Source organism: Equus asinus, chromosome 4 (genome assembly GCF_041296235.1).
Source record: "Equus asinus isolate D_3611 breed Donkey chromosome 4, EquAss-T2T_v2, whole genome shotgun sequence".
Taxonomy (NCBI): domain Eukaryota; kingdom Metazoa; phylum Chordata; class Mammalia; order Perissodactyla; family Equidae; genus Equus; species Equus asinus.
This window is the reverse complement of record NC_091793.1, coordinates 109,846,786-109,861,106: the sequence shown is the minus strand read 5'-3', so window position 1 is coordinate 109,861,106 and position 14,321 is coordinate 109,846,786. Positions and strand designations below refer to the sequence as shown.

At 40.6% G+C, this 14,321-nt stretch overlaps 1 protein-coding gene across 7 annotated transcripts in view; it reads right to left on the bottom strand.

The window, feature by feature from the left end:
- MYO3B (myosin IIIB) overlaps nt 1-14,321 on the bottom strand; it is a 414,167-nt gene that overhangs the window by 205,386 nt on the left and 194,460 nt on the right. For all 7 annotated transcript variants that reach the window (XM_044768737.2, XM_070508081.1, XM_070508082.1 and 4 more), the window contains 6 exons: nt 11,479-11,577; nt 10,784-10,898; nt 4,548-4,674; nt 3,537-3,747; nt 2,561-2,708; nt 1,109-1,262 (listed from right to left, as the gene is read on the bottom strand). In XM_044768737.2, coding sequence (XP_044624672.1) covers nt 1,109-1,262; nt 2,561-2,708; nt 3,537-3,747; nt 4,548-4,674; nt 10,784-10,898; nt 11,479-11,577 — 854 coding nt within the window. The remainder of the gene's footprint in view (nt 1-1,108; nt 1,263-2,560; nt 2,709-3,536; nt 3,748-4,547; nt 4,675-10,783; nt 10,899-11,478; nt 11,578-14,321) is intronic.

Here is a 14,321-nt window from a genome sequence, read left to right as displayed (position 1 = left end):
GGGATTTCAGGGGAGCCTGATATTACCATCGTATGTACAATGGTGGAGAAAGATCCCCTGTAAGATGGGCATTTACAATCAAGTCCTTGTTTAATTGTTTCATATTGTTTTTAGTGTCAGGCTGTACCCTAAGATTTCATTCTCTGTTCTCTCTAAGAACCCCTAGCATGGACATTGATGACACCAGAAGTTCAGCCAATTAGCTTTATAACCACGAAGATACAGAAGGCAAAAAACTCTAGTTTAAACTCATCTTGGCAACTTGTGACAATTTTATAGATAAAAGGAACCACTGAGGGTGACAATCTCAACTTCTAGAAGTGAATCTATCCCGCAAATCAATTTCCCATCTGGGAAAAAGGCTCAAAACTTTCTGTTCCTCCCTCAACAAACAATTTTGCTATTGTTGTGATTGAGAGCCTAGTCTGTGTGAGGAACTGTGCTAAGCACCTGAGGGATGCAAGGATTGGGGCTTTGTTGCCCCAAGCATTTCACAATCTAAGTAAAGGACAGGATCATGTGCAACACTGAGGATTTGAGAAGAAGGAGGTCAAGAAAAACAGGGGTAAAACATAGAGGGCCTTTAATGCCAGGAGAAGGTGTTTAATTGTCATCCCATGGATACCAGAAGAATGAAAAGGTAGCTTTAGAAAGACTAAATTAGCTGGGCTGTCTATGGCAGAGGGGAAGAGTATGAGCCTGGAAGCCAGAAGACCAGAAGGGGCTTTTATACAAACTTGGACTAGAGGTTGACGGGGGTCCAGGAAGAGATATGAGAGAAGAGTATGAAAAAGAGAGGAAGCAAGTATTGGTTACGGGAAGTAAAGGAGAATAAGGCGTAAAAATGATATTGATATAGGGTAATGGTATTTCTGTTTGCAGAAATTGAAAGTGAAGAGGGTTTGAGAGATGGTGATAGGTTTGCTTTAAGACACAAATTCTATCAGGACATTTGCTGAACATTTCAATTCACTAAAAGCAGGATCTATACTTTTATAACCCACTGGGTGGCCAAAACACACAGGATGGATTCATTAAACCAAACTCATTTGATGACATGAGGCAAGTTCTCTTCTGAGCATCTATGCCTTTTCCAAAAGGTACCCACCAACTAGCGTCTGATCAGTTGCTCGGGGAAACCGACTTTCCTCATCTAAAAGTGCAAGCAGTCCCAGGGGTTTCTGGAGGAACATATCCAAGAGTGGGCGATTGTCCTCATACTCCACGGGTGTAGCGTCAATGCCCTCATTCTTATATTCCATCTGGAAGGAAATGGATTGTGAATCTCTCCAGCCCAAAACTGACCTAGGTACCACCAGGCTGCTTCAGCACGCACTTTCTGTGTCAGGCCACACTGAATGGATGTGGAAAACAGGGTCTGTTTTACGTTAGTAGGAAAGGACTCTTCTGCATATAACACTGTTGAAGCTTTGGTTTTAAGTCTGACCTACGGGTGGCCTGTGGCAGGCAGCAGAAGCTTGCAAAAGAAGGGATGGCTCTCTGTCTCCCAAACACGAACTTGGTAACTCATAATTTAGAAACTGATGTAGAAAGGAAGAGAAGTTGAAACAAATTTATTTTGGTGACAAGTATGGTTTAAACCAGGACGAAAGTAAACTTCTATCTTTTGCAAAGGGTTCTGCAAGGGAATCATCTCAGACTAAAAAACTAGAAAAATTCCAGATTTCCCAGGGAAATAAATGGAAGGAACCCAGACTGAAACAAAGTCGAGTTTTGCGCAGGATGAGCAGAGAGAGGAATGTGATACAGATTTATCCACCTTTAATGACAAAAATCAATACTGGTATTTTTACTCCATGTCTTGTGTTTACCTAATCACAGTATAGTTTGTGTGTGCGTCCTCACTCCTGCATTAAAACAAGAGGCTTGGTCAGAATGTTTCAGTATTGCAACTACTTCATACAGAAGAGTCTTGGAGTTGGGGTAGGGGGTGGGGTGGAGGAGAAGGGCCACTAGCCTTTGGGTCCACTAGCTTCACACCCTGTTTTATTGACCTTTAAACTCATAGGGGAAAGATTTCCATTTCAGAAAACTGCGAACAAATCTTACTCCTCCCTGGAGACACTCTAGTTCCTGCGGGATCTGGTATGCAGAAGACAGGGGTTGGGGATGGCCAGTTCGGGAGTTAAGTAGCCAGTGTTGAGAACCACTGCCCAAAACAGTAAGAACCCATGTCCTGAATTCAAGATCATCTTGTGTCATTTTAGACACAATCATAGATATTTTTAGTTAAATAAAGTAGAAGAGAATACAGCATTTGGGGAAATACACATGAAACAGTTTGGAAGCAATATTAAAATAATTGGCTTGTCACCAGCTCCACTCAAGTGAGGAAATGTACCTTTCTGCAGAAATCAAGATCTCTTTTTTTCAGACTAAATTTAGTCTTTATTTATTTTGACAAGACTGCCTCACCAGTGGTTTTTTTCCTTAGAGCCTTTTACTTGTTTGTCTGACTAACAGAGTTTTTGCTTTAAATTGGGGCAGCACAGAGACACCTTCCCCCATCAGCTTTAGTGACTTCAGAGTTCATTATTACCTGTTCAAGAGCAAAAACATGCTGATTGAAATAGTACTGGATTTGCTCATTGGCGATGTTTATGCAGAGCTGCTCAAATGAATTTCTCTGAAAGTTCTCGAACCCAAAAATATCCAAGATCCCCACATTCAAACCATCCTCTGCACTACTGCATGAGAGAGAAGAACAAAACCCTTTAGGGGAGGAAACATCCAGCTCAGAACAATGAGAATACATGTGCCTGAGGGCTCATCAATACATGTACTCGCTCATGGAAAGCAGCCTCCTGCCGCCTCTAAAGGAAGAAACAGTTTATGTCTTAAACCATTTGTTCCTTCAGTCTTCAACAGCATTTCCAGTTTCTTTTTTAAAGCAGTAGAATCCTTTAAAATCTTACTCAGAAGCTCCATAAACAGAGAGATTAAAGAAGAAGCACTCTGTTTGAAGGGGCTAGAGCTGCTGCTCATTTATTCTTCTACTTTCCCATCCACAAGGCTTAACTGGAAGAACACTATTTAGAATTTGATGTTGTCAATTCTTCCACAATACAGAAACCACTAACACTTAGGAAAGAAAAAGTAGTAGTGGTAATAATGTAAGATACTGTGCTTTGAAACTTTTCATGAAATGTCTCAGTTGATTCTAAGAGCAACACTATGAGGAGGATATTACTACCCTCATTTTACAGACGAGAAAACCACGACTTAGAACAAGCAGCTGATTAAACTGTAGAGCTTGTCTGTGAACCCAGTTGGTCCAGCTCCCAGGCAAGCCTGTTCTCTTAAACACTACACTATAATGGCTCTGTCAAGCATGTGCTTCTCAGGTATAAACACTTCAGCTCTCCTGGATCCTCCTGTGACTTTTAAAGGAGAAGGCCTGAGAGCTTTGCTAAAGAAAACCCAAGAAAGGTCCAAACACTTCCTCTTGCAAACTGTAAGAGACACCAGGGTCAGTGACAGCTGTCCTGAGGCCTCTGCTCCCTAGGGGAACTTGCCATATGTTTTTGTCTGGCTGCAGGAGTGTATTGATGCGATTTACAATCCAGCTGAAGAGCCTCCCATACAGGGCTTTGGACATGGCATCTCGGACGTCTGCAGCCCTGTCGACGGTGTTGGTGCGGATGATAGTCTCGCCCCGGGTTACCACACAGTATGAGGTGAGGGCCTCCTGGAGCTCTTGAGGGCTGATGCAGAGAACACAGGCAGCTGGAACAAAGAGTGAGGATGATACCCGAGAATGTAGTCATCTATCCACCTACTCATTCAGCCAGCCAGCCAGCATTTACTCAACATCTTCTATGTGCCAGGCTCTATCCTCAGCACTTCAGAGTCAAAGATAAACAAGCCAGGTCCCTAACCCCAAGAAGCAATCAGAATGACACAGTTTCTCCCAAACTGCTCTGAAAGCTCTTGGCAGGTGTTAAAGAAAAAAAGTGGGAGGAGGTGGTCTTTAGCCAAATGAGTTGGACCAATTGCTGGAGACTATAGTCTCCTCTTAGAGAGTCACAAAGCACATTAGTATATTAGAGGCCATAAAAAGTGCTGCAGTTTAACACAAAAGGTGTTTACTTTATTTAAATCAGTTTCTTTTTCTAACTCAGGATTCTTATTCCTTGTGCACTCATTATTACCCGTAGAACTTTAAAAATAAATAGACACCTGCTTTCTCCCCAGCAGATGCTGATTGAGTGGCTTCAGAGTGGGGTCCAACCTCTTGTATTTTTTTCCAAAATTTGCAGATGATTTTCAAAAGCAGCCAGTGTTGAGAACCACTGCCCAAAGTTACCTGCCATGGAATTCTTTTCTGCAGAACACCTATCTGCAGCTTATGGAAAGAACACTGATGTTCTACAAGACATCTTTTGGGAAGTACTGGTTAGTAAAAACACCCAGCACCAGCAGAAGAACCAGCAATAGCCGCACAACATTTTAAGAGTCAAGAAAAACTACCAAAGTGAAAGAAACATGTACTTTGGCAACACATTGCACAGGCATCAAATAATTACCATTTTCCAAAGCTTCAGCATTGGGGACCTCACTTTTATCAGTTTGATGTTGAGAGGAAATAGCTGCAAACTCAATGTTCCCAATATTCAAAATTCCAGCCAAAATTCTGTACACTGAGTGTACCTCCTGAAAAGGACATCAAGAAGGTGATTGTCAATCAAACTAACAAACCACTAGCACTGTGATGGAAACTGCTGTTTGTCCACCAAAGTTCACCCTTCCTCTTTTTCTGAGCACACAAATTTCTTAACCCCCCTCACAGTTAGGGGTGGCCATGCAACTAAATTCTTAACAAAGGAGCAAGTGGAATGATGTTGGCCACTTCTGCGCCTGGCCTTATGGAAGCCAGCCTGCCTCCTCCTTGCTTTCTTTCCCAGCAACCCAGCCTCAACCATGCCATTGATTAGAATGCCGGAGACCAATGATTGCATGGAATGGAGTTGTTCTGCAGCCTGAACTTCTTACCTTAGAATGTTCATACAAGAGAGAACTGATCTATGTCCTTTAAGCCACTTTTAGTCTTTTACCCTAAACTAAAACCAGCATCCAAATTCAGGTAAGGTTCTTTCTTCAAAACAAGAGAGCAGATGTTTCCTTAAACTCTTTTGAATATAGCTTTTATGAAATAGTTGGCAGGGCATTGATTGATGGTTCACTAGAACGTTTCGAAGTAAAATAATGGAGTATGTACTTATAAACGAGGTCAGGAAATATTTTGAAAGACTCAGGAGAAATTATCTGTGATACTGTGATATAATAAGAAATATATATATTTGGTCCTCATACTGATTTCTGACACAAGAACTTCTAAAACTCTTGGAATTTTCCTGAGTGATAGTGGTGAGAGGCGTGTCCTTTGTTATTCATAATAAGCTGTTTCAACCATACCTGAGTTTGTGCTAATGAGGTGACTTTTGGAGGATGGGGGCTAGTTGCCAGAGGAACCAACCATGTGATTAAAGGGTTGGAACCTTTTAGCCACCCACCCCTCCTCTCCTCTGGAAGGGGAGAGGGGCTGGAGATTGAGTTAATCACCAAAGGGCAATGATTTAATCGGTCATGACTATGTAATGGAACCTCCATTAAAACCCCTAACTGATGAGGTTCAGAGCACTTCTGAGTTGGTGGACACATAGAGGTGGTGAGAGGAGGTGGCACCCCCTCCCAATACCTTGCCCTATGCATCTCTTCCATTTGGCTGTTCCTGAGTTGTATCCTTTATGATAAACCAGTATTAGTAAGTAAACTATTTTCCTGACTTCTGTGAGTTCTTTTAGCAAATTACTAAACCCTAGGAGGGGGTCCTGGGAACCCCCAATTTATAGCTGGCTGGTCAAAAGTAGAAGAACTCTGGGACTTGTGATCGGTGTCTGAAGTGGGGACAATCTTGTGGGACTGAATCCCTAAGTTGTGTGATCTGATGCTAATTCCAGGTAAACAATGTCAGAAATGAATTGAATTACAGGAGAATTGATGGGTGTGGGAAAAACCTCCACACAATTGGTGTCAGAAGTATTGTAAGCAAAAACACTTCAGATGATGTCTTATTTTTACACCGAAAGTTGAACACATAACATTAATGGTGAAAAAAGCAGCACCGATGGTTAAAAAATAATGTACAGTTATTTATTTAAGCATTTGCATTTCCTATAGGTAAGACAAACGAAATATATAGCCAGGAAATTTCTGCATCTTACACTTAAAGATAGAGAAAAGTACTTCCACAAAAAATACTCAGGCAGGGCACTTGATTTAGTACTATACATAGCAGCAAACTAATAGAACTGTCATTAGACCATTGATAAAGCATTGTTCCCAAATCAAGGCTTTCTGTAAACATTACTCAGTAAAGCCAAAAAACTGAACACAGACTGTAACACTGACATCTGCTGGATACCTGATAATGCTACAAAGACAAATGAGGATTTTAAACTGGGTTTCTACTATAGATAAATATTGCTCTTCAAACTTCTAAATCAAAGGCAAGATGTCATGTTTCTGACGTCAAGAATCATTGTCTTAACCACACAACTTGAGTAGCTAAGGAGAACACCTCCCAAATGGGTTTTCTGGGATTAGGCTGAATTTAACATGACAGCACCTCATTACGTTGATCAATACAGAGTGTGAGGTTGTGGAATGCATCCAGCAACTTCCCAAGGAGGCAGAGCCCGAGGGTAACACAGAGACTCAACAGCAGTGAGTTCTATATCTGTTATTTCTATCTCCAGTTATCTCAAGGGCTAATCTAGAACTCTCAATACTCTTAGGGAAAAAATGTATTTCCTCTAATTAAAACACACACACCACGTATGACAGTACAAACCATGAAACCTCACAAAATGAGACTTCCAGGCATTTCACCACTGGGGTGATCATCCCCAAATGAAATGGTGGTTCTCGCCCTGTTGCTTCTCTGGCAACACCGTCTTCAGCACAATGCTCAGACACGTCCTCTTTTAAAGAGGAAAACTACCTAGGACCTTCAGTGAAAACTTTGGGGTTCAAACACTGTGTGAATGACTGAAGTTAATGGTAGGTGGGTCTCCTTCCTTGGTTCATTGAGAAAAACTCAAGAAGGGGTATCCAGTGCTCACCTCATTATGGAGGTATCAGCCATAGGTTCCCTGTGCTACATTTCCAGGCTATTCGACTTGACTCCTTCAGTCTCACCCTTGGGTTAATTAGATCTTCCTTTCTGGCCTATGAACTTACATCCACTCTTGTGTTTGGGTCAAAACATCACCCAAATACAGTCACAGTAGTATGTCCATCTATGGGATTACTCCTCCCTCCCCAATACTTAACTGTCTCTTCTTTTCTCCCTACAGCCAACCTTGGAAGGATTTTTCACCTTCTTCACTTTGCTTATTTTCTCTTCCTTCATCTCCAGCTACTACGGAGCCTTTCCTGGCATCCCCGCCTTTGCTACCGAGTCTTGCTCTGATGCTCTATTTTTTAATTTCTCACCAGTTTTCAATTTCCTATATGATAAAATGGAATAACCTCATTCAGGACAGAAAATACTATTAAGAAGACTAATAACTCCTCCAGCTGGGTTTCCTAATTCATTGTTGATGAATATCAATTCACTTTTACCACTAATCAGCAAAAGTTGGGGAGAAAGAGCTTTTCTCCATCAAAGCCCCATGCAAGATATATGAACTTTGATTCTTCTCTCTTTTCCTCAGAAAATAGCCCTTTTACTGATGTAGGTATTCTCCCAATAAACTTGAAGCTAAGAGGAAAACTGAGAAGGACGTTGGCTTTCTCTGTTAGCCTGGAACTGATTTAAGGAAATCACCCTAGCCTGGTTCACAGGCCTCTCACGGTAGTTCTCTGCTACCTCCCTAGGAATTTACTTGCCCTCCCAGTCTCTCTTCATCTTGATTTTTTATAAGTCTATAGTTTTTCACCAGTTCTGCCCTAAGTACTGCATTAGGCCCAGCTGAAGGGCCTTCTCCCTCACAGGCTCTATTTCAATGCCTTTACTCAGTTCTCTTTTCAGACGCTCATATCATTTGTATCTTAAAAGTCAATGGTTGGCTCAAAAACAATTTTTTTTAGGTGCTCGCCCCATGGCCTAGCGGCTAAGTTCAGCGCACTCCACTTTGGTGCCTGAGGTTCAGTTCCTGGCACGGACCTACACCACTTGTTGGTGACCATGCTGTGGCAGTGACTCACAAAAGAAATAGAGGACTGGCACAGATGTTAGCTCAGACAAATCTTCCTCAAGCAAAAAGAGGAAGATTGGCAACAGATGTTAGCTCAGGGTGAATCTTCCTCAGCAAAGAAAAAAAAAATTTGTATATTAATCATATATCAACAAAGTAGTCTTAAAAAAAGTCAATAGTAAATCCTATTGTTTGTCATTAAGACATTGGAAATACTCAAGAACCCCAATTTATATCTTAACATATAAGCCTTCAGTCTTTTCAGCAGTACTCTCCCAAATTCAAAATTTATTTTGAGAAAAGGGAAAAAAATTTGCCCTAATCTCAAAGCCTTCTCCCTAACTGCTTTATCAAGGGATCTGCTTATTGCGAGTAGAAGACTCCTTCCACCAGGGAAGTTTCTTTACACATTAAACTCGGGGTCAAATGTTCTTTCAGATACTTTTGGCTGATGTCGCAGAATTAAAATTCATGCTTCTGAGTCCACGCTAAGGTGTGCTACTCCTAATTTAGCTATAAAGTTTTGCGAAAAACTGAAGGGATTCCGGCAGGGGACTAGTGACATTATAAGAAAGGACAAGAACTATAATTTTAATTAAATTGACCAGTTCATTAAAGCTCTATCTAGAAACGCCCCTCAGAAAAACTTAAGAAAAAGTTTTTACATCAGCTATTTGGCATCTGCTGCCTGACTTCATTCAACTGAATCTTTCTGAATTTAGTCAAACTACTTTGAGTTTATAAACATAAAGTGAACTGAGTTAATTCATCAAAACAGAGTGTCTATAGAGATATAGACAAAGATATAACCAAAGAATTTAAAGTCAGAGAGATAAGATCCAGCCTCTTCCTTCATTCCATTTCCAAGGTTGCTAACTGACAAGGTCAGTTTATTTCCAGTATGAATTAACATGGGACATAGTGAACATACACACATATACATATAATTGCATTCTGATTATTCATTTAACAGTCCAGATCAGGCACAAATTAATAATGTTGACTATCTTTTACATTTCCTTTCTTTTCACATTTGTTCACGCAGTCATTCATTCATTACTTCTGTACTTTTTTTTCCACAAGGGTTAGAGATGGCATACTTCAAGGATACATACTTAGCATATTTAATTTCTTTTGTTTTTAATTTTGTTATATTAAAGTAGCATCTGTTTTATTATTATTTGCAGTACATTTCTATTATTAGAACAGAGCCATTATCTAATTTCTTTTAGAGCCAGGACTAAATTCTTCACAGTATTCTATAACCATCTTTGTATTCTTTGAAAACATAATCTTATTAACCCTATGGCTGACTTCTTTATTGTTTCTGTACCCTTTTAAGGTAGAATGTCCCTAAACACTTTGGCATGACCCAGGTGACTTTAAATCGCTACTGCTATCTCCACCACACTTTGACTGTTCTGGTGATGCACCTTTGATAACAACCAGCTCCATAAATTAATAACCATAAAAGTCCTTTAACAATGCTGGAACCTGTTTAATTGTTCTCCTCTAAGGAATCCAAGGAAATATATTTCTATTTTTATCTGACCTTTGGGATTTTCCACTATCTGTCAGTTTAAAGTCTGTGGGAGGCCGACAGAGAAAATTACCAGCTGGCTAGAAAGAAGAAAGGTATTATTATGACTAAAATCAACCATGCTGGGGAGGGAAGGGTTGGCCAAACTTATTGGATTACAGAAGCAATCCTTTATCCAGAGTAGCTGTCCCAGAGTAACTCAAGTGTCTTGTAATCTAATCCCTTAAGATTTAACACTCTCACCTACTTCCTAATCATTCACCTCCTTTGTTGGAAAAGCAAAAGAATCTGTATATTTTGCAAAATTGATGGCATGAAGCCCAGATACTATAACATGAATGTATCTCAGAATAATATTTGAGCCTAGGGTTATAAATATTTTCTGTCACCCCTGGCATATATTTAATAGAGACAGCCTGTATCTAATAAGATAAGAGCAGTACAGTACTTAGAGCTATAGTTAATAGTGTGCAACTGTGTACCATGGAGAAGGAAGTGATTGTAAAAACGTTGCAAAGGTTTAAATTAATTTGTCTTGGTGTACAAGGAACTACTTGCATAAATATATTTCTGTGGCTTGGGTGTAAGCTACATATTCCTGTACTCCTATTACACAATTCACTATAATGGTTGTAACAACCCCAACTCAGCAAAGGGCAGTATTGTTTTGGTATTAGTGATCACAGCTGTAGTGAATTGATGACAGTGATAACAATTCATAGACACCTTGCACTTACAACAGTACTTCTACTCTAATGTTCATCTGCACATCGTGTTAAAATGCAGATTCCAATTCACCTACTCTTGGTTGGACCTGAAAATCTGCATTTCTAGCAAGCTCTCAGGTGATGACAATGTTTATGGTCCTCAGGTCACACTTTTTTTAACAAGACCTTATAACCTGACCAGCAGGGCATTTAAAAAGCAAGTATCCTGCCCCAAGTTAGAACATTCATATCTTCACTCACATTGATCCAAAACATTAACACTTGAGGTTCTTTCTCTCCTGACAATCACTTACCTTGTGAGTGAACCCTATAATCCTGAAGCAATGCTGAATTGCTTCAAACTGTCTTCTGTAAGACTCCTTGGAAGTTATGTCATGCATCACCCTTCCAGTTTCACCAGCTATGTACCTAAATAGCATATGAACAAACAGAATGAGCATTGACATAGTGAATGACACCCCAAATACCAGGGCGTCATTGGACTCCTTCTTTGCAAGGGCATTTCCCTTACAGTCGAACACTGCAGTGAAATAATGGTGCATGTGGCTGAGTAAAATGGCTGCAACTGAGTTTTTGAATGTTCCAGGAAATGCAGATAGTGAGATGTAATTCCTGACATATCATCTGGAGTATTTCAGCTAAAGAGACTGTGAGTGTCCAGTTAGGAAAGTAGCTCCATTTATTTCCAGGTTTTGTCAATTGCTAGTTTTACATTCATTAAAAATTAACAACTGGGGCTGGCCCCGCAGCCCAGTGGTTAAGTTCGCGTGCTCCGCTGCAGGCGGGCCAGTGTTTCATTGGTTTGGATCCTGGGTGCGGACATGGCACTGCTCATCAAACCACGCTGAGGCAGCGTCCCACATGCCACAACTAGAAGGACCCACAACAAAAGAATATACAACTATGTACTGGGGGGCTTTGGGAAGAAAAAGGAAAAATAAAATCTTTAAACAAAAAAAAATTAGCAACTAAATCCCCTGGCACTTACCTAGGAGGCTTTTCCTCAGGAAGTCTGAACTCAGAAAGTTTCTTTTGGTGATAAAGTCCAGCATAAATATAGTAAAATATGTGAAAATTTTTCTCTCCCCTGAAAAAAAGGGAGAGGGGACATCATTAACAACATATTCTGGGCTTCCCCACTCCAAGTGATTTATACCATTTCCTTCCCATGCAAAATGTTATTCTGTAGCAAATTTGCATTTTCAGGCAATTAAATATGCTACATCCCAACTACAGAATAGTAATAGTGATAGAATTAATGTAGTAATTGTCACAATGTCACATTATTAAACACACTTATGTTTACTATGTGCAGAAGGAGGTTTTAGAGAATAGAAGATTTATAGGTAACAGCTCAGGTTACACACGTTTAGAGACCTTTCTATTGCAGCCCAAATGGCTATGCATCTGTGCCACATGCCTTCTGTTTGCAGCCCATGTTGTTTCAGAGACAGTGATATCCAGCTTAGAGAGATCAGCCAAACTCCCTACTTTACTGGAGCCCCAGATAGGAAGTGGCTTGCTGGTGGTACAGCAAATTAGGGAGTAGAATTGGTCCCAGAACTGAGGTCTCCACTCTCTCAAACTTATATTCTTTAAAACACAATTCAGGAAGGAGGCTGAGCAAGATGGCAGGGTGAGCTAACCCGGGACTCTCTCCCCTCCAAAATACAACCAAAGAAACGGAAAAACTGAATTTCAACCAATGGCCCCTAATGGCGAGACTGTCAGAGACCTACAGAGCAAGAAGACAGAGAACAGAGAGGCTGAAGCTGGCCTCGGAGGAAGTGGAACGGGGTAAGAGAGAACATCACTCCCTCCTCTAGAGACTGGGATCGCTGCCACAGGTGAGGGAAGGAGCGGGGGAGGGGCCGCGTGACTGGGAGATCATCCAGGACCCCCACCGCTGGTGCAGTGGAAACCCGCTGATGGGGGAAAGCTTCCCTGTGCAAGGACCCCATCAAGCCAGGTCCCCGGGAGACCAGAGAACGAGAGCTGATCGGAATCCAGATCAGCTCATGAGAGAAACTGCTCCTCCCCCCCAAACCACGCTGGGTGCTGCCATCTTGGCTGAAGGCAGAGGGCTCAGAACACGTGGCTCTCGACCCCCATTTAGTGGCGACAGGCTGTAACTGCAACCAAATGCAACCACCATGTGCAAAAACCACTCCTCTACCATTCAGCAATTTATAAAAGCCCCAGATCAGAAGGAAAACAATAAAACTACAGAATTAAGTCCTGAGGACTTGGAAATAGGTAAACTAAGTGAAAATGAGTTCAGAGTAGCTATCATCAAAAAACTCAAGGAGGTAGAGGGAAAGATAGAGAAACAAGTCAACGAGTTCTGGAGTTACTTCACAAAAGAGATTGAAACTATAAAGAAGAATCAAACAGAAATACTAGAGATGAAAAATACAATGAACCAGATAAAACAGAATACAGATTCCCTGAATGCCCATGTAGACACCATAGAGGAGCAAATTAGCATAATCGAAGATAGACAGGCTGAATGGCTCCAGACAGAGGAAGAAAGAGAACTAAGGATTAAAAAGAATGAGGAAAATATCAGAGAAATATCAGATTCAATGAGGAGAAAGAATTTAAGAATCATCGGAATTCCTGAGAACGTGGAAAAGGAAAACGGAGCAGAAAGTGTGCTTAATGAAATTATAGAAGAGAACTTCCCAAATCTAGGGATTGAGGGAGAAATGTGTGTGGAGGAAGCTTTCAGATATCCTAGATTTGTCAATGTAAAAAGACCTACTGCAAGGCATATAGTAGTAAAAATGTCAAAAATGAAAGACAAAGAAAAAATACTCAGGGCAGCAAGACAGAAGAAAATAACCTACAAAGTAACTCCTATCAGACTTTCAGCAGATTTCTCTACAGAAACCTTACAAGCTAGGAGAGAATGGAGTGACATATTCAAAACTTTAAAAGATAAAAATCTTCAGCCAAGAATACTCTATCCAGCAAAAATATCCTTCAGACATGAAGGAGAAATTAAATCTTTTCCAGACAAACAAAAGTTAAGGGAATTTGTAACCAAAAGTCCTCCACTACAAGAAATCCTCAAGAAGGCTCTCATGCCTGAAAAAATGAAAAAAGGGAGAAAGGGGTCACAAACCACAAAGTAGGGAGACAGATAGATAGAAGCAGAACAGGATAGCAAATATTCAATTATAGCATTAGGATAAAGGTAAGGAAACCACCAAAACAAAGGTGATCTTATCACTCTAACTACAAACTCATAACACGAGTTGGAATAAGAAATGAAAATAATAAATTAGGAGGGGAAGAGCAAAGGAACTAAATCAGTCTAGGTCAAGTAAGTAACAGACCACCAGAGACTAGACTATATTATACACGAGATTCTAAATACAAACTTCAGGTAGCCACTAAACTAAAAAACAGAACAGAGCCACAAAACATAAACAAGGAAAAATCTAAGAAACCCAGCATAAGAAATTGCAGTAGTCAATGGGTAGGCTAAAACACACAAGACGAGAAACAAAGGTAACGCAGGAAAACCAGATAATGAGCGACAGATTGACAGCATTAAGTCCACATGCATCAATAATCACCCTCAATGTAAACGGATTGAACTCTCCAATAAAAAGACACAGAGTGGCAAAATGGAGTAAAGAACAAGATCCAACAATTTCTTGCCTCCAGGAAACACACCTCAGCCCCAAGGACAAACACAGGCTCAGAGTGAAGGGGTGGAAGACAATACTTCAAGCTAATAGCAAGCAAAAGAAAGCAGGTATTGCAATACTTATATCAGACAAAGCGGATTTCAAAATAAGGCAGGTAAAGAAAGGCACAGAG